This window comes from Cornus florida, unplaced genomic scaffold, assembly GCF_030987335.1.
Source record: "Cornus florida cultivar Cherokee Brave unplaced genomic scaffold, ASM3098733v1 CherokeeBrave_3.0.0_Hap2_Chr01, whole genome shotgun sequence".
NCBI classification, from domain to species: domain Eukaryota; kingdom Viridiplantae; phylum Streptophyta; class Magnoliopsida; order Cornales; family Cornaceae; genus Cornus; species Cornus florida.
Window position 1 is genome coordinate 116872644 of NW_026775571.1, and position 20311 is coordinate 116892954.

The 20311-nt window shown below is 34.1% G+C and overlaps 2 protein-coding genes across 2 annotated transcripts; one reads left to right on the forward strand and one right to left on the reverse strand.

The window, feature by feature from the left end:
- Positions 1-2291: 2291 nt before the first annotated feature.
- On the reverse strand, positions 2292-6271 carry LOC132269498 (uncharacterized). The gene is made up of 8 exons (XM_059770743.1): positions 5737-6271; positions 5545-5634; positions 4477-4536; positions 4333-4372; positions 4148-4241; positions 3636-3695; positions 3464-3555; positions 2292-3373 (listed from the first exon to the last, which is right to left on the reverse strand). Exons 1-8 carry the CDS (start codon positions 5847-5849, stop codon positions 3287-3289), a joined length of 636 nt encoding a protein of 211 aa, XP_059626726.1. The 5' UTR covers positions 5850-6271; the 3' UTR covers positions 2292-3286.
- Positions 6272-15336: 9065 nt separating this feature from the next.
- LOC132316503 (E3 ubiquitin-protein ligase RMA1H1-like) lies at positions 15337-18270 on the forward strand. Its single transcript, XM_059814979.1, has 2 exons — positions 15337-15459; positions 17426-18270. Exon 2 carries the CDS (start codon positions 17470-17472, stop codon positions 18151-18153), a length of 684 nt encoding a protein of 227 aa, XP_059670962.1. The 5' UTR covers positions 15337-15459; positions 17426-17469; the 3' UTR covers positions 18154-18270.
- The last annotated feature ends 2041 nt before the right edge of the window (positions 18271-20311 follow it).

A 20311-nucleotide genomic window follows, 5' to 3' on the forward strand; every position in this document is an offset into this window, starting at 1 on the left:
TTCTAGTATTGTCCCGTGATTGCATATGATTCGTATAATGTATGTATTTTGTGGTAGAACTAAGGTTGTGTTTAGTAGTTTTAGTACTTGAAGGAGATTATTAGTGCAGGTATTCATTCTCTTGTGGAGGGTGGTGCTCAGTCAGTTGTGGAGAGTGGTCACTCAGCCATGAAGGGTGCTGGTAAGTATTATATACAACCCCAAAATTACATTCCATTACTTTTCAATGGCATTCGCTTATAGACATGGTAAATAATATCTGATTGCCTGGTATGATATTTATATATTCATTACTGATGGTGTAGTGTTAGTAGTTTTAGTACTTGAAGGAGATTATTAGTGCAGGTATTCATTCTCTTGTGGAGGGTGGTGCTCAGTCAGTTGTGGAGAGTGCTCAGTCAGCCATGAAGCGTGCTGGTAAGTATTATATACAATCCCAAAATTACATTCCGTTACTTTTCAATGGCATTAGCTTATAGACATGGTAAATAATATCTGATTGCCTGGTATGATATTTATATATTCATTACTAATGGTGAAGTGTTGCAAATTTTATGTAAACATGTTGAGTGCTTTTTCCTTCTTGAAAAGTTTAAAATTTCACCCGAAGAGAATAACAACTGTCACACATGTTGTATGCTGCTACTATTAAGTTTCAATAATGTTTTTTGTTTACAATAAAGTTCATGTTATCCAACACCTATAGTCCGCTCACAACGTTTGCATGATTGTTGCTAACATTTCTCTGCTTTAACACATGCATGTTTTATGACTAAAAAAGTTATTTAGATCAATGAACACAAGAATTATTTCAACTTAAAAGCTTAAGAGAAATAAATTGTTACAAAACTACTCCTATATAGAAAGATATCTATATATAAATTGACCTTGCTTGCTTTATTTTTAAATTTATTATTATTATTATTTTCCCCAACCCAAAAATTCAAAGCTTGTTGTGGTGAGTGTATTGATTAAAGAGATGATATATGCTAAAAGGACATATATTCTTTCGTTGCAGGGATAACTTGAAGTATGACAAATGCTGAGCTGCTGGGCTTATTGGCATTCTTCTGTACAGTGTCAATATAGTTACAAACTTGAAAGTTGTGTTCATTGAGGCTGTCCTTTCTAACTGTCAATGAGTAGGACTGAGACTTGTGTGGGGTTTTTTTTTTTAATCCTTCTATGCTTTTGGAGATTTACAGAAAACTTGAGTTTGTGTTTTTCTCTTTTGGCATAAATAGTATCACTAATGGGACAAATAGTGTGCAAAGGCATGTCTAGTTTCTACAATTACTCTTTGAAGATTTAATCAGGAGAAGGGTTACTTAGAAGCAATACATAATGTTCATTCTGATTTTCATCAATACATGATTTTGTACACCAATATATCATGTTCATTCTGCTGTGCTATATCAAAATTTGCTTTTGTTGTGTTGTAACTAGTGTTCATACAAATAATATGGTATATGAATCTGAGTTTTCTGGATTTTATTCCGGCATCCCTTCGCTGGTTTTGTTATGAGTTCTAGATAACATGAGTTTAAGATTGTTGGAACTTGGAGGTCATGGTACAAACATCCTCCTGACTTATGAATACCATATTTGGCTGTTTGTACACATAATAACTAATAATAGTAAAACTGATGATTGTGCTCCCAATGTTTACTCTGTGCGTGGCCTTTGATGCATTATTTTTTTACATGATCACGATGCATCCCTTCCCTTTGATGGTGCTTAATTTATAACCCCAACTACTGCATCGCCATACTTGCATCACATTATAATCGTAGCACAATTGTGATTATGTCCCTAATGCATGAGAGAAGAAAAATGAAGCCACTCTCAGAGACCTTCCTCTGTCATCCCAAAGAACAGCACCCTCTCCTACTTCCATCCAAAGCTTATCTAAATCAGCATCAACATTGCGTTTCAATTTACCCCTCGCAGGAAGAATCCAAGAAGTGGAAGGAGATGGACTAGCATAGTAGCGTTAGCATCAAAAAAGAGCCCTCAATGCCCTGTTAGCAACATTAAACCCATCTCTGTGGAGTGTATTTATGGATTATATGTGATGAGAGTTTCCTAAACTAATTATATGACCTCCCCAGCACGATATTGCTGACCTTCATGTGCATTTTCTGTTTCTACATGCCAGCATCCATGTTAATTTTCATCTGCTGAGTTTGTGCAAGAATAAAATGGATTCGAACATCTATCTATATATATATAAGCATTTTTTTTAATTGCCTATTACTTAAATCAAGGGAAGCGACAACCTAGAGTGGAATTTTTATTTTTATTTTTATAAATATGAACAATAAGGTACAGAGAAAACTAAGGGCATACCCTTGAGAAACCATACAGCAGCAAGACCTCAAACTAAACCATGAAAATCCAAAAGCCAAAGCAACAACACAACAAAACAAAAGACATCAACTACAAACATCACTGCAGACACCAGACCATACAGAGCAACCACACCTAACCAGCAGCACAGCAAAATCAACACAGCAAGCCAAAACTGCAGGCAGAAACTGATAACCAGCAAACAGAACTGAAGTAACAAGGCCCAAGCAATAACCACGAGAAGCAACACAACCAGCAACAAACACATCAAAACAACACACCCTATTGCACCTGCAACCACAACCACATCTGCAGCTATCCATAAGACAGCAATCACCACAAAGCCACAACCATCAAACAAGCAAAACAAACTGTGACACACCAGAAAACAATCCAACAGTATTCTCAACCAACAGCATAAGATTTGAATTATTAAGACTTGCATTGTATCATTTTTTCTGAATACCAACTACAGCAAGGCAAACACTCGAAGGAATTTAGTTAAGTTTACAGAGGACCAATTATCTGCTTCATGACATTCAAAGACGAAGATCATCCATCATTCTATATTTCTACCTCCTGATATTGTGAAAATTGGACTGCTAAGGGGTTAGGCTTTGCCATCCAAGGTTGACCTGATTTATAGTTGGCAACCTCGTTTTAACATACGTTCTATGCAATTTTGATTGTATTGGTAACCATTAACCATTCCAATGGTGAAGGATGCACTATAAGACAAGATATAAGGTAAAGGTACTATATTGATGATTTATGAACTCAAATTAAAAATCCTGCTGGAGAGTGGAAAAGGAGAGAAACCAGAAAATTGAGTTTCGAAGTTCCTCAGGGACAGAATATCAGTGGCTAAAATGCTTTAAAAAATTTAATGCAAGTGTTATAGATGTATGCTTGCAGCATTGGCCTTTGGAAGCAACTTTCAATCATCCGGTGGGAAGTCCTCATCCGAGGCATTGTCCAGGAATGATCCAAGAGTCTTTCTCAAAATGCTGAAAGTTTTGTCATCCTGTTTCCAAAATCAAAATAGCATACAGGGATTAATGTGTGAGGGGGAAAGAGAGAGAGACACATTCTCATGCTCATCAATTCGAAGTACCTGCTTCTTTTTCTTCAAGGACTCTTCCAATTCAGCAATTCTATTAGCACAGACTTTCTCATGTTCAGAAATCATGCTCTTTTCTTTCTTCCCTGAAATAAAGTCATTACAGCCTCAGTGACTTGTATTTCAAATTTTCAGTATAAGGGATGAAGTAAATCTTCTTGCTTACTCTGTTGTTCATATCTAATGAACAGCCTCTCTTTCTCTTCTTCGAATTTGGAAATAGCATCTAACAAAAACAAGAGATATTTAGGCCAAAATGCAAGTTAAAAGCAACAATTACAGTCCAAAATTCTTCATCAATAATTCTGGCGAACCAAAAACAATCTGATATCATGTTATCATCTTCTGCAGCTTAGCTATCCTTATCAATTTAAGGTGGATGACTATTCTGTTTGTTAGAATTAGGCTCATCAAGAATTACATCAAGTGTTGCATTTTCAAGCATTAGTCTACAACCCTTGGTAATTTTTTATTTAATTTATCACTAGTAGTACTTGACATTTATTACTTACTATTATTTTGGAATATCATGTCAGAAAGTAATTTTTCATGGATGTCAGTATTGATAGTTATTATACCAGTGTGGGAAGAAATGCTACTGTTACTTACTGAAAAAAATAAATGCAATTGTATTAATGGTATTCTTTACCCAAAACCTAAAATGAACAAGGAATATACCTTTTAAGGCCTGCAGATGGGCTTCTTTCTCCTTGCTAAATTTCTCATGAACTGTTTGGAACTTGGCAGCCTCATTCTTCAACAAGTTTTCACACTGCAGGTATGCAATCACATACATATAAACTGACAGATCAATGCAATAAAGTTAAAAGTGATCCATTATAGTCCCTTTATTCTCTGCAGACCTCTTTTGAGCTCTTTGAAAGTGCCTTTGCAAAACTTTGCCTGACAAGTAAAAAAATGATGTTCATAACAGAGAAACATCATAGAACAAACACCTACAAGAATGCTTAATTTGGGCTGCATGTGATAGGGGGATTCATTCTCACCTTTCTTTCTCAAGTTTTATCTTCAGCTCATCAAGCTTAGTCTTGATGTCAGAAGCCACACTGCCAGCAAGCACAGTTAACAATAAGTGGATTGATTAAGAAAAGCATAATTAATAAACAGTGGCCAACAAAGTAAGCTGATTGCTGATTGTGCCATATGGCATATACTATAAGCACTTGGTAATTGGCTTCGTATTACACATAAGAGCAGCTGTTTCATTACAAAATGTTATCTTAAGCTGAAATGGTTCGATTAGCCAATCACTTCAATATAATTGTAATTACTTTGGTAATTCATAAATTTGAGTATATTCAGAATTTGAGATAAAACACAGATAACTGCTTAGATATGCGATCTTTCACATAACGAATTCACATATGAATCTATGAACTGATTGTGTAAATTACACCTTCACTTGAGTAGTAGATACCTTAAACGCAAAATGCTGAAAAGAAGCCATGTACATGGAGGCATGTTTGTGCATATCGAGTGTATCATCAGTTACTAATAGATACAATTGACATCTCTGAATGATAATCACTACTAATAAACCAAAGTCTAACAACTAAATTTCAAACAATCTGAAGCTGATCAAGCAGATTAGCTGTACAACTCTATTTCAAATTATTCTTTTGCGATTAATTTGAATATCAAATCAATTTGAACATATCAGAACAGATACCAGTTAGAGATGAATATACAAATTTAAGGCGAAATCCTACAAAATTGGCAAGTTATTTATGAACAAATCAAAAACTTGTCCAGTTTTTACATTATCTGCGCGTTTTCAACATATACATGCACATAAATTGTTTAAGATACGCGATATTTGATGTGCAAATTCTCAACAAAAGCATTTATGATAATAAAAAATAAAAAATAAAATTTAATCAGAAAATCCTCAACAAAAACTATCAAAGATATCCAAAAACCGTTCACTTACAACAACAAATACTTCTAGCTTTTACATTATCCAACAATGAAACATATACATGAATACACGCGCATACACACATGTAAATAAGGAATTATATCATTTAAGATCTGATCGAATCTGTGAGACTCACCTTGAAATCGTCTCTTCATTCTTCTTCTGACCGTCCTTTTGCGCTTTTTCTCTGATCTGGTGTAGCGCGGACATAATCCCTTTGATATCACTGAAATTTCATCAATTTTAAAAGAATTTAAATAACAGAAATTCAAATCCACATCAAACTACAGAAGAACATGTACTAACAAACAGAGATACGAAGACGGACTTGGAGAGATCTGCATCAAAATCGTCTTCAATTACGACTCGCTTTAGCTTCTGAGATTTTAGAGTCTCCGATTCAGAACTTCGTTTCTTTGCGCTTGATTTCACTGTCGACATTTTGAATTACGGAAATGATGTATCTGAAATTTCAGAGTGAGCTTTTTGCAGACGAAACTCGAAATTTGAGAGAGAGAGAGAGGAGGGAAGGAGTTCTTGCGCGCTCAAATAGGTATCTGATTCTGAATTTAAATTTTTTGGAATTCTTTATTGGTTTAAAAGAAAACTCAGCGAGTTGAGCATATAACTGAGTCCAACGAGTTGACACGTAACTTTTTGTGCGCAAGATACATGTCCTTTGAGTGACTCAGACTAATTTACCAAATTTTTTTTTTTTTTTTTTTTGTCATAGGCTAATTTACATTGAACATGTAAAATTGATACTTTGAAATTGGAATAAGATGGATATCATCAATTCTATACAATTAAAAATAACATTATAAATTGCAATGAGACAAATGGGTCCATGTTTGGTAGAGCCCATTTTAATTTATCCTCATCTAAATGGGCTGGCTTCGCCTCTTCAACCCATTTTACCAACAAAAGTTCATAGTTTTAAACACTTTGTACAAGTGAGGGAAAAACATTTTTTAAAACTTGGGATAATAAATTGCAATGAGACAAATGGGTCCATGTTCGGTAGAGCCCATTTTTATTTTTTCTCATCTAAATGGGCTGGCTTCACCTCTTCAACCCATTTTACCTACAAAAAATCATAGTTTTAAACACTTTGCACAAGTGAGGGAAAAACATTTTTTTTAAAAAAAAATGTTTTTAACTTTTCATTATATTTTGAAACCGTAAATAGTAGGAGTAAGTAAAAATAAAATGCTTGATTATTTTTCCGAGGAAGAATTAAGAGCAAAATAAAATTTCAAATTAACAAATGGTAAAAGCAAGACAAAACCGATAACTATTTCTTCTATTTTCTGAAGAATCGTCAAAGCACTATTTAAAGTATTATTATTATTATTATTTAAGTGGTGATAGAGAGTTGGTTTGGAGTCTATCTGCCCACAGGACTTGTGTAGGGTGTCGAATTTGGACTCTCCAACATTTCCCCTTTTTTATAATATTTTTTCCTCGCAATTTCTTCAATCCAAACAAAGTGTTAACCCCTGTGGTCCTCGTCGGACCTGCTAAAGTTCCTTTCTCTTTCAATTACACACATCACGTTGACTTCAAATGTCTAGATCCCCTCCTTGGAAGGTAACGTGTAATTCAACATAGTGGGACCTAATTTGTTTTTGCCTCCACCAGGTAAGTACTACCAGTCTACCCCTATTGTGTTGTGTATAGTATCACTACCCCTATTGTGTTGTGTATAGTATCTCTCTCTCTCTCTCTCTCTCACACACACACCCACTTTTAATTATATCTATGACGTTAAATTCCACAGCAATGAGTTAATTAGTTATTTTTTTCTACTTTAAGAAATTTATCCATTTCTTTTATTATCAGTAAATATAATTAAAATGAAATGGCGAAACTAGGCCCTTTATTAAAGAAAGTAGAAAGAAAGAAAGAAATAATTTGACTACTCCTTTGCCTGTTTATTTTTTACCATTTAAGAAATGTTACGAGAAAACATGACAACGATTGCTAAAGTTACGTGGGGCTGGTGTTCTTCCTCGATAATTTTTATATTTTAATCTTGTATTAATAAAAAAATTTAAACAGCCCCACACTTGCCCTCGCCTAATTCTTTTCATATTTTCATTTTGTATGTATTAAAATTAAAAAACTACTTGTTGTTTATGATTTCTAAAATTTTAATCAGCCCATCTTTTCAGTAACATTCATTTATCATGTTCTTTTCTTCTTCTTCTTTTTTTTTTTTTTTTTTTCCTAAAGAATTTTCTGAAAATTTATGGGAACTCCTCCACGTGAGAATGGAGATGGCAGAAAATAAAATTTAATGAAATCTTAACTCATCTATCAAATCATTCTAGTAATTGAGGGAAAGGAGGAACAACTGAGTTGTAAATTCTTTCATTGTTGTTTTCTTTAATGAAGGGTGTAATTTTGTCATTTTTAATTTAATTATATTTAATGGTAATAAAAAAAATGGCAAGTTTATTCAAATAGGGAAAAGAATGGCTGATTAACTTATTGTCGTAAGATTTGATCCGAAGACTATAATAAAAAGTGAGCATACTTTTTTCCTACTCATACTACTATATATATATATACACACACATATACTTGTGCACGAAGAAATTATTGGAAATTTTTTTGAAAGCAATTTTTAAAAAATTCAAACTCTAAACTCCAAAATGTAGAGTGAGATTCTGTCTTTGGACTCAATTATGTTTTCGGCTACTACTACCATAATCGCTCTTGTATGGAACATTAAAGTGACAAAATTCACACGCCCTTAATAGTACTTATATTGTGTTGTGCAAAGATAAGATATATGGGGTATGATGTGAAAAAATATCATGATTGCGGAAAGCCATTTTGAATTTTACGTGAGCGTAGGTATGTTTTATTACTATGCATTCACGTTCACCTATTACACATCATAGTCTCTGTTTTATAAAAATAATATTAAAAATAAATTATAGGACATTTCAACCATCTAGCATACAAAAAAGTATACAATGCATCCAGAGTGTTTAAATGTAGTATTACCTGTTAATGAAAAGTCGTAAAAATTCTCCATTTTCTTTGATTTATTAAAAAATTATTTTTTTAAAAAAATAAATAATAAGTTTTTATTTGTCCAAAGTGTGACATAGGAACTAGGAAGTTTGTATATTATATAATATATAATGTGTGTATGTACGTATAGTTGGAAAACGATAGGTGGATGCCTTTTCTTCCCAAGTTGGGGGCAAGTGACCGAGTCTTCCCAATTGTGACAAAAGACCTCAACCGCATCACGTGCTTGACCCATAAGAGACAATTTGCCACCCATAGGTTTCTAGACCAAGTTACACTCTATAAGTCTATATATCTAAAGTGTACGTATACACCGTCAAAATATGACTTGCGTCTTCGCAAATCTCTATCACGAGGGTAATTCCAACTAAAATCCGACGGTGGATAACGATAGGTGGATGCCTTTTCTCCATGATTCAATGAACAGTACAAAAAATCACAAATCCAACGGTGGTGGATAAGAACACGGTGGATGTCTTTTTCTCAATGTCCAATCAATACTGCGACATCAAATCACTGCAAATCCACTACTTTTCTTCCATCTTTACTTGAGAATACCGAGTATTATTAATTCTTTTTTTTTTGCATCCCATACAAAAAAAAAAAAAAAAAACATTTGGATGGAAAGTAAGCCACAAAAAAGATAATCAAAATGAACATGAAATAAAATTATTAAAAATAGTTCAATATCAAGGCCGCATGTGTGATTTACTTAACAAAAGAAAAAGAAAAAAAAAAAAAAAACTAATCTTTATATCACACTACAATGTTTTTAGACACCAAGTTGACTGTACAAATATTTTATTTAAATTGCATTTTTAATTAATATGAGGAAGATGAACATAAATGATAGTATTATTGAATAAAAAAATAAGACAGGAAATGAAAATTTTAATTTGTCATATAGTAATTGAGAAAGAAAAAGGTAGTGATAAACCTTTATTGTAAACGGAATGGAGCGAATAATTTAATTCGGGGTGGAGGAGCACATTATTACATATATAATTTAGTGAACTTCATGTATAAAAACTAAAAAATTCTAATGCGCCAAGGGGCACCTGTTTCCTTTAGACCCATGCTGACTTCATCTGTGACCTATGTGAAAAAGATAATGTAAAATAAGAAAAGAAAAGAAGAATTTATTCTTCAAATTGGAAAAGAATATGATAAATCATTTGAAGGAAAATAAAATAAAATAGGTAAAAACAAATAATCCTTACCACTTTATCATTCAAATCCTTCAACTTTTAGAATATAACCAAATTGTGATTTTAAAGTGTAACAAACCTTTCCCATCAAATCATACCCCAATTAGTGTTATTTATTTATTTATTTTTGTATGGATTCTAAACCTCTCCTAAGTTGTGACTTGTGACTACACAGTACATGCATGCATATTGATTGCGCAAGTTCATTAGAGGAGTCATTATAGGGGAAAAAAACAAAATCAAATTAGAGCATTTTTTTTCTCCCAGGTTACAAAAAAACACAGACCAGAAACCAAAAATTAGCCTTAATGGCTTGGATCAATCCAGGAAGCCAAACATTCCATTGAAAATCACTGCACTTAGACCTGAGAGTTCATTTGCCAATGAAGTTTGCAACTCTGTTGCAAATTTTAGGAGACCAAAGGAGTTTTCAATAGTGTATAAGATGAATCATACAAGCAATATCCTCTACAATAACAAAGGAAAATCCATCTACCGAATGGAGTGGCATAATGCTCTGGTTATCGCCTTCAATATCAACACTTGTGTGGCCCCACGAAGATAGAAGTTTAAGATTTTTCTTTAAAGTGATGAGAGTTTCTACCACTATTGGCGATATATTGAAGTTATATCGACTTGTGACTACACAGTACATCTCTATTATTATTTTTTGGTATGAGAAAGAATATAAAACCCTATAGGTTTGATGGATTTTTCTTCAGTAATGAAAGTGATTGAGAGAGTTGTTTGGCACTAGAACATTTTAAACATATTTCTAGAACTTTGTTTGTTTGGAAATGACTTTTGGAATCAAAATAAAAGTAGTTAGTTCTCTTCTCTTGCTTGGTGAAAAAAAAGAAAAAGAAAGATTTTATATCATGAGCATGGTATGCACCAGTAACACCCAACACTTGATTGAAATCGAATAAAACGTTTTAATCGACGTCTGCTAGATTCTTTAATCGATATGGACCCCATCAAACAATCTTTAGATCATTTGTTGGTCACGACATTGCCCCATGTGATGTGCCATGGACTCATCCTATACGTCATAGTAATAATAATACACAAGGTTGGCATGAATTCAAAAGGAAGGGAGCAAAACATGTTCGCATGTTCAGTACTTCTTAACTTTCATAAGTGATAAGTAGGGTTGGGTGCAAAAAAATCCATCTAGTATTATATAGTGCAAAAAAGGTTTCTGTGATATAATTTTTTTTTTTTATATTATTAATTTGGTATAATTATTATACTGTTTGCATAAAAAGAAATTAATATTCTCTTGTCAATAAAATAAAATAATATTAAAAAAATTAAGCAATGTAAAATTACCATTTTAAATAATTTATTCTTTTTTTTTTTTTTTTTCAACAGCGACCCATTGCTCCTTTCACTGGCTAACCAAAAGTATTGCCTTTCTTGTTAAATTGCACCAATTATTTCCTCTTAATTATTTAATCAAATTCCAAACACGAAATAAAGCTCTAATTTTTGCACCAGCAACACAAAATTGACCCCCAAAATCTGAACTTTAGTTACTAGATCCCCAAACACAAACTAAAGCTCTACTCTTTATATTTGGTTGATTGATTTGTAGGTCGTGGTGGTGATTTAGAGGCGGCCGAGGTGATGGAGTGTGATACCCCTCGGATCCGAGACACGGGTTGATCAGGCCCAGGTCCAAACCCGAGGGAATATCAAACAATTAATATTTTATAATGAATACGGAATACAAAATAAATTAAGAAATGAAATTAAAGCTGGAAGGAACTAAAAATAGAATCCGCAAAATATTATAATTATTAAAATCCATCAAACCCAAACTCCAAAACTCCATCAGTTTACAACTTGGGAATTCATCTCTGGTGGACCCCTATTAAACATCCAAACGGAAGATAGAACAACTGTAATAAACGTCCAGAAATAAAACTATAGAGAGAGCCCTACATCGTCGGAAGAGTGAATAGAGACCTCTGTTCAGCACGAATACGTCTAAGCCTGGAACTGTCGTGTACCTGAAAAATAGAAGTGGGTCAGGCCCACGCGCAAGTTCTATACTACTACAATCCAAACAGAGGCCCGATACGCATGTACATCCTAAACAATTCAACAATAGCTAATAGTCCGTAAATATATATATAGTCACACTAAAGGACTCTCACTGGACTACAGGCCGGTCTCAACCTGAATAGAGGTAACATGCTAAAATGCACACGAAGTGGGCATATGTACCTATACCTAAACAGGGTACACCTCCAACCATCGTAGCCAGCTACACATCCCGATGCATATACGCTCCCTAGCCATCGGTCCTGAAGCTCAAGCTCATACCGAGGCACCATAACAGTACATATATAAAATCCATCCAAAATCCCTGGTATTGCCGCTCAACAAGTAGTTGCCATGACAATAAAAATCCACGGGACTTAACTTTTAGTTAATCCCATTCTTATTCCAAGTAGGTGGGTAATGGTATTGATTTAAAAACCAAACCCATCCTTAGTATACCACCGTCCCATACCGGTGCCTACTTTCCAATCCTCCAGTAGTCAATAATACCAATAACTCAAGTATATATCAACTAAATTCCAACATCCAACATTCAATGTTAGCAGTGATAAAATAAGCATTGATAAACAGGGTCACAACAACAACATATACATGCCCAATTTAAGTTGTTCCCTTTAGTATGATATAAAGACAGAATTAATTAAAACTTCCATTTAACACCTTACAAATGACATACAGATATGTAGGGTATGTATCACAAAATCCAAACCTCCGCAGTTGATACTAACTGTGATAATGTAAGCATCAAAACAATATTCACAGTATATATGTAGACATGCTCAAATTATAGTATTCCACAAAACCGATCTAGTGTTAAACTCAAATCCTCCTAGTATTTAAGTTCCAACAGTTGCTATTACAAAAGTTAAGATAGTTATCATCTAGACCCATCCTTCCAATAATTTATACTAGCAGTGGTAAGGAAAAACGTGAACCACAAAACCACAATGCATCCACAAACATGCTTAGTCTAGGTTGAACAAGCATACAACACTACTGCAACTACTAGTTTCATAGCAAAACAGATATCATTTTAATTTGGTTTAATCTTCATTAATCCTGGAATCATTTAAGAGTGCAAAGAGTATGAAGCCTAAGGGAAAGAGTAAGGATAGAATCTTGCCTCAGAAACTTTTGTTCAAAGTTTCAACGTCTTCTTCTTAAAAAAATCCCGGCGAGTTCCAAAACCCGGTTACTGTTCACGGGTACGAAACACTATTCCCGAACTCAAAATCTGATCTTCACCGTTTAGGTTGTGCGACACTGAGTCATGAACCTATCCTCCAAATTTCAGCTCGATTGGACCACGGACGAAGCGAGATCGGATGTTTGATGAAATCTGGGCAGAATGGAAAAAAACCTGTGCGACCTAGTTACTGTTCACGAGTACTAATCACTGTTCGCGAGGTCAAACTCTGATCTCCACCGTTCAGATTGTGCGTCACTGAGTTGTGAACCTCTCCTCCAAAATTTAACTTGATCGGACCACGGACGAAGCGAGATCGGATGTTTGATGAAATCTGGGCAGAATGGAAAAACCTGTGCGACCCAGTTACTGTTCATGAGTACGAATCATTGTTCCCGAGGTCAAACTCTAATCTCCACTATTCAGATTGTGCGTCACTGAGTCATGAACCTCTCCTCCAAAATTCAGCTCGATCGGACCACGGATGAAGCAGGTCGGAGTTTTGATCAAACCTTGGCAGAATGTGAAAAACTGCGTTTTTCCTTCTCCACTTCCACAAAACGTGTGCTTTGTTTAAAAAAACCCTACACAGACATCTACCTTATATTTATAGAGTTTTCCTAAACCCTAGGTTCATTTAAGTCCAACTCACAATCCTAACCGGCCCATCTAATTAACGTAGAAACCTACGACGGCTATAATATAAAACCCTAATTTATACTGTAATTAAAACTCTAGTTAGATGTATTTACCTAATTACCCTATTCACCATTAAATACTTAACAAATAATCTAATTGAACAAAATAATAATTAGTAAACCCAATTAAACCAAATAAGAGACACATAAAATAAGACACACATAGAATAATTAAACCAATTACACTTAAACCATTAATGCCAATTAAATAATTAAAACACTAACAAGTAATTCCAATCAAATAACTAAAAATAAATATCATTTAAATAAATTAAATCACCACAAAAGAAAACAATTAAGCACCTAATAAAAAAAAGAATGACACATAATCAAATAAAATGTACTTAAATAATAAATTAAATACCATTAAATACCAGGAATATCCTTTTTAAAATTAGGGGTATTACATGGAGGGAGAGGAATAAAGGGCTTTGGTTAAGCCCATAGCTGTCGCAGAGGCCCTCGTCACCGTCGGACTGTACTTGGCCAACCCCACTGGCATCTTCCTCATAGACGACGAAACTACTCCCGTCTGCCCACTTTATAAGGTTCATCGTCCCCGTCTCATCACCTTATAAGGTTCATCGTCCCCGTCTCATCGTCGTAGAATGAGATCTCAACCTTTCACCGTTAACCAAACTCTAGTGGCAAGCTCTCATCCTTACCGGACGGCAAACACCAACAGATCCAGACCCTTCTCATCAGTTGTCATCACCGGTGACACATTAATGGCGTCCCGAGCTCGTTGTCCTTCACCGTCGCCAATAGCCACCAACAGCGGGTTTGCAATGTGGCTTTGTTTGATGACACACTGAGAAAAGGGCAAATTAGGGTTTTTACATTTACTTTATGTTAATTTTGATCAAAAAGTAATCACAGAGATTTATTTGCACATTTTTGTTTTTAAATTTTATGGACTGAAATACACATTTCAAAAAAAGAGGGACTATTTGTGCACAAAACCTATATTAAAAAGGGGGTTTTTTGCACTTAACCAGTGATAAATATGACTTCCAATTGAAATAAAAACAAGTTTTTAATTAATATTTTAAACGATAAATTACGACCATTCTCTTAAATTACATAAAGATAGATCAAATCGTTCAACATATATTAGAGATTTGACGCTCTCAACGACATTTTTGATTTTTTTACCTATTTATCATATATTATTTCGTATGAAATAATATTTTTTTCATTTCTTACCCCAATTTAATGTTCATTTTTCACTTCTCCCTCGCAATTTAATGTTCATCTTCACTTTTCCTTCATTGAATAATTCACACAAATACATATCAAATTCAAAATACATACCTCAAATTTTATTGGAAACGTAGAGCATTGCTCATTACATAATAGTAGATCGTTTGGAATTTATTGTTTTGACTATTCATGAGATTTGAGCTAGAACTTTCTACCTATTGACCAAATATTATAAAATAACAAATTTGCCATTTCTTATATGAAAATAGAAGTTTACTAATTTTACATATTCAAAAGCATATTTTCACAATCAACTAACAAGTTTAGAAGAAGTCACACTGTAATTTGCTCGATCTGCAGGGGTGATAGGTACAATTTACCCTATTTAAAATTTAATTAATTAACATAAATATTATTTTGCTTAGTTAATTAATTACCCGTCCGCACGAGTGACCCAACAACGTAAGCAATTTTGGATTTGGCGCTTCCTAATCTGTGACACCTTCCTTTCCTCGGTTTCACCTATAAAACCACCCCCTACAATCCTCGCAGCCACCATTCCTCCACCACCACCACCACCACCAAACGTACACCAAAGCTCCGGAGATTAACAGAGTCAATCTCTATCTTTCGCTACTTGGGTATGTGTTCTTTCTCTCGCTTGATATGCACAACTCTTCATATTCAACTTTTTTCAATTCTTTATCGAAAATTTTGATTTTGTTTTGGTATGTGAAGCCTTAATTTTGTATATATCTGTGGTTAATTAGTAAATTGATCTGACGTTTGATATTGCATTGGAAGTGGATCCGAAAATCTAATTGTTTAATTTTGCAAAGATTAAAGTCTCTTTCTCTGTATCTACCATGTTTGTGAGACTAAGAAAGCTTCATTATTTGATGATTTTATCTCAGCTAACATTTCATTATAGATTTAAACTCTTTCTGTGTTTCTTTAATTTACAGAGGACCTTTGTGGCGTTGCATGCTTTAAATCTTCCCTAAAGTTTCATTTCTCCTTAACTTCGTTTACCATCTTTCTTTTGTTTGGTTTCCAGGAAAATTGAATTGAGTCTCTCAGACAAAAGAAAATTAGTTTACAATAAAATTGCTTATAGAAAAAATAACAAATTATATGTTTTCGCTTTTAATTCTATCTGTATATTGCCTGGAAAGTTTTAATATTTTTTAATGATAAATAAAATTAATAAATAGTGGAACATGGACTTCATAAAGTTAATAAATAGCGGAACATGGAGTGTTCATGGACCAACCACGGGTTGATATAATGTAAAAGAGTCCCATATTATTTTCGTAACATAAATTATATGGAGAAAATGGGAAGCTACACAGATAGTCTTAAAAAAAAAAGGTGATAAGGACTTATTATTTCCCCTTTTAAGACCATCTTTGATGTAATCCGGATCCCCTCCCGTGGAGCTTCATCCTTTGCTGCTGCCATTATATTACTTCTGCAACAATTTCATACAAAACGACAACGTTTTTATGAATATGTTGCACTAGCAATTCAAATGCAGCACGGGAGGGGATCTAGGTTCATCTTTCGTGTCCGTGTGAATAAATTGTTGCCAAACTTTACCTGTTCATCCTAACGTTCTTTCTTTCATCCTTGCAATCAGAGATTGTATTAGTGACTAACTATATATAGGATTGTAACCTCTGAAATCAGAAGTACAAGACTGCGCACGGAGGAAAAGCAAAAGAGCAGTGAGAAGCTTGAATAATCATTTTCTAAATTAAGAAGAAGAAAAAAACAACAAGAAGGATGCGTGTTTAATGGTCTAGATATGGTTGTTGTAAACTTGTATCTCATTCAATGAGAAGCATAGACTTGAATTCTGATTGATCTATTTAAATTTCTAGAAGATAATAAATTTCCTCCCCTGTGATGTCCCACCTTATTAAATTTTTAGTTGGGTAGGTTGTTGAACTTTGCTTGGAAGCTTCAGATTACTTATATATGTTGGTTATTTTCTGATTTCGTTTCATGCTTAACCCAGTTGTAATCTAAATGAAGCAATAGTTTTTGCTTATTATTAAAGTGATGCACTAATGAAATATTATTACGTTACTCATTCCGTATTTTGTTGGCAGAGTTTGGTTTTTTTGGGGTGATAGTTTGTTGGTTAACAGTACTTTATGGAAAATTGATTTTTTAATCGAATAAAAATTGCAAAAACATTGTTTGAACCTGGACCCATATACATATATTATTAGTACTTGTCATTATTTATCTAACAAAATATCTGTTTCCATTCAATTATTTTGCTTCCAGTATTCATTAGATACGTTAGGCAAATTATCTGGTGGTGCTTTTGGCCACAAATCAAGCAAAATAAATTATATAACGTTATGTGCTTTTTGATTCCTCTGATTTCCAAAATCTAAACACATAAAATTTTTATATTCGGACAATTGGTAGTGCATGTTTGTGAATATTCCAGTTTCTTTTAGGATGTTCTGGTGCTCAGATGAACTACAAGTCTAATTTCATACAAATAATTGAGGTTGTCTCACTGTCTTACATTATGTAGTTATGGAATCAATTCTCAAGCACTCACCTTCCTACTCATTTATTGTCTTACAGAATTAGAGGAGTGTAGCTACATTAAACTGTGAGGACAGAAGGGCATGGCTCTTGACCATTACTTAGCTAAGGAATGGAAGTCCATATCAGCTGCAGCCTCAGACTTGGACAATTGTCCTGGCTGCTTCGATTGCAACATATGCTTGGACTTTGCACATGACCCTGTGGTTACCCTATGTGGCCACCTCTACTGTTGGCCTTGCATCTACAAATGGTTCTACTTCCAGAGTGATTCCCTTGCTTCAGAAGGGCACCCACAGTGCCCGGTTTGCAAAGCTGAAATATCCCACAATACGGTTGTCCCCCTCTATGGCCGTGGCCAAACCCCGCCTGAAGCTGAACTCGACGCCAAGGCATCCCCTGTGGAGGTGGCTATACCCCCAAGGCCACCTGCTTGTGGTACCAAAATTCTGACCTCTATGTCTCAAGATAGTCAGCAGCTTGAATATCATAATCCTTATCAGAATCAACAATACTCCGCTCATCCTGACAGCAGTTACGAAGAAGATTCTGCACCATCACTATATAATCTTGGGATGTATGGAGAAATGGTTTATGCGAGGGTGTTTGGGAACTCGCAGAGCTTGTATACATACCCGAATTCCTATCACTTGGAGGGGAGTAGAAGCCCAAGGTTGAGAAGGCAGGAGATGCAGGTTGACAGGTCTCTAAACAGAATTTCAATTTTCCTCCTTTGTTGCTTTCTTCTGTGCCTTCTCCTTTTTTAATTACCGATTATGTCTTTCTCCCTCCTTTTTGTAGACTGTAAAATATTATGAACAATGCACGGATAGATGATGTTAGATTTATTATAAATGAGATCATGATATTATAAATTTTGCGCATGTTTCTTAACAAATGCAACTATATTTTGATGAGAGGATTGTCTACGAAAACACCATATCCAACAACTGTGTGGTTAGGCTTGTCTTTTATTAAAATCATAGAGCTTTAGACATTGCTTTTGTTTCAATATTGCATTTAAGTTAAATATCACTGCTTGTTGGTTCTCTCTTGGCACATTATGTCTAGTAGCTTGACTGGTCTGAGTCGAGGTGGTTATTTTGTGAAATATTCTAGAGTTATTAAAATATTTTAGAAGAATAAAGAATTTTATAGAGATTATAAATATGAGCATACAACACGTCTATATAAATAAGAGACCAAGCAAAAACCCGCAACCATGATATTTGTTTGTTGAGATTCTAGTCTTAATGGTATCTAGTACATTATGTCTAGTAGCCTTACTTGTCGAGTCGAGGTGGTTATTTTGTGAAATATTCTGTAGAGTTAAAAAAATATTTTAGAACAATAAAATTTTTTATAGAGATTATAAATATGAGCATACACTATGTCTATATAAATAAGAGTCCAAGCAAAAACCCGCAACCAAATGAATAGTGATGATATTTGTTTGTTGAGGTTCTAGTATTAATGGTATAAAAGGATTACTTTCTAAAAATGAATACTGATGATATTTCTTTGTCGAGATTTTAGTGATGATATTTGTTTGTTGAGATTCTAGTCTTAATGGTATAAAAGGATTACTTTCTAATAAAAGTCTAGACTGAAATTTTAATAAATTATCAATCCTTGACCTCAATCCCTAACCTCTTTTTGGGAGATAAGAGACTAATACTTTTAGGCCACTGACCCGTTAATAAAATATTAATATTATTACATTCTAATATATATATATATATATATATCTTAATATTATTATTTTTAAAGTGGGCATAGGGAGTGAATTTGGGATTACAGTCCACAGTACTTTCGAGTGCCGAATTTGGACTCTCCATAATTTTTCTTTTTTATTATTATTCCTCACAATTCTTCAAATTTTTTTTTTTTAATCAATTTCTTCAATCCAAACATGGTGTTGTTAACTTAACCACAGTGGCCCTTATCAGTCCTGCCGAGTTTATTTCTGTTTTAATTACACATCACGTTGACTTCAACATCACGTTGACTTCAACATCATATTACATAGAAGGGGAATATGAAAATTCAACAAAGTGGGACGTAATTTTTTATTACATAGAAGGGGAATATGAAAATTCAACAAAGTGGGACCTAATTTTTTATTACATCGAAGGGGAATATGAAAATTCAACAAAGTGGGACCTAATTTTTTTTTTCTCCACTACCCCCATTGTCTTGTGTATAGTATTTATTTTATTTTTTTTAAAAAGAGTTTGTATAGCATAGGGCTCACTTCGGGTAGAGCTACAAATGAACCGAGTTATTCATGAACAGTTCGAACTTGGCTCGTTAAAAATTCGGCTCGGACTCATTCATTTAGTAAATGAGTTGAGCTCGAGTTCCATTTTCAAGCTCATTTAGTAAACGAGCCGAGCTTGAGCAACATTGAGCTCGGCTCGTTAGGCTCGTGAACAAGCTCGTTAAGACACAAGCCCATATGTTTACTATTTTACATTAAAAAGTTTGGTCAATATAAGTATAAGTTTGGCCTAACACTTATCATTTTATTAATAAGGTTCACAAAAGCCCAAAGAGTTTAATTCTTGAGCCCATGATTCAAATAAGGATTTCTCTCAAATCCTAATAATTAATTTTATTTCATCTGAGCCGTTGCTTTCTTTACTCATGTTAAGAGATAAGAATTAACCTAAAACTAAAAGTTAAGGAAGGCTATCCTCTTCAGCAGCTCCAGCACGCGATTCCGCCGGCAACCCTCTACTACACAACTCTCTCTCTCTCTCTTTCTCTCTCACTCTCGGATCAGCTCCACTGTTTGAATCTGTCAGTAGCCCTCCATGCCACAACTCTCTCTCTCTAATGGATCTTGAAATATCTATAGATCGAGTCCACAAAACCAGGTATTTCATCTTGAATTTTTGTTCTTTATTGAGTCCATAAAAGCTT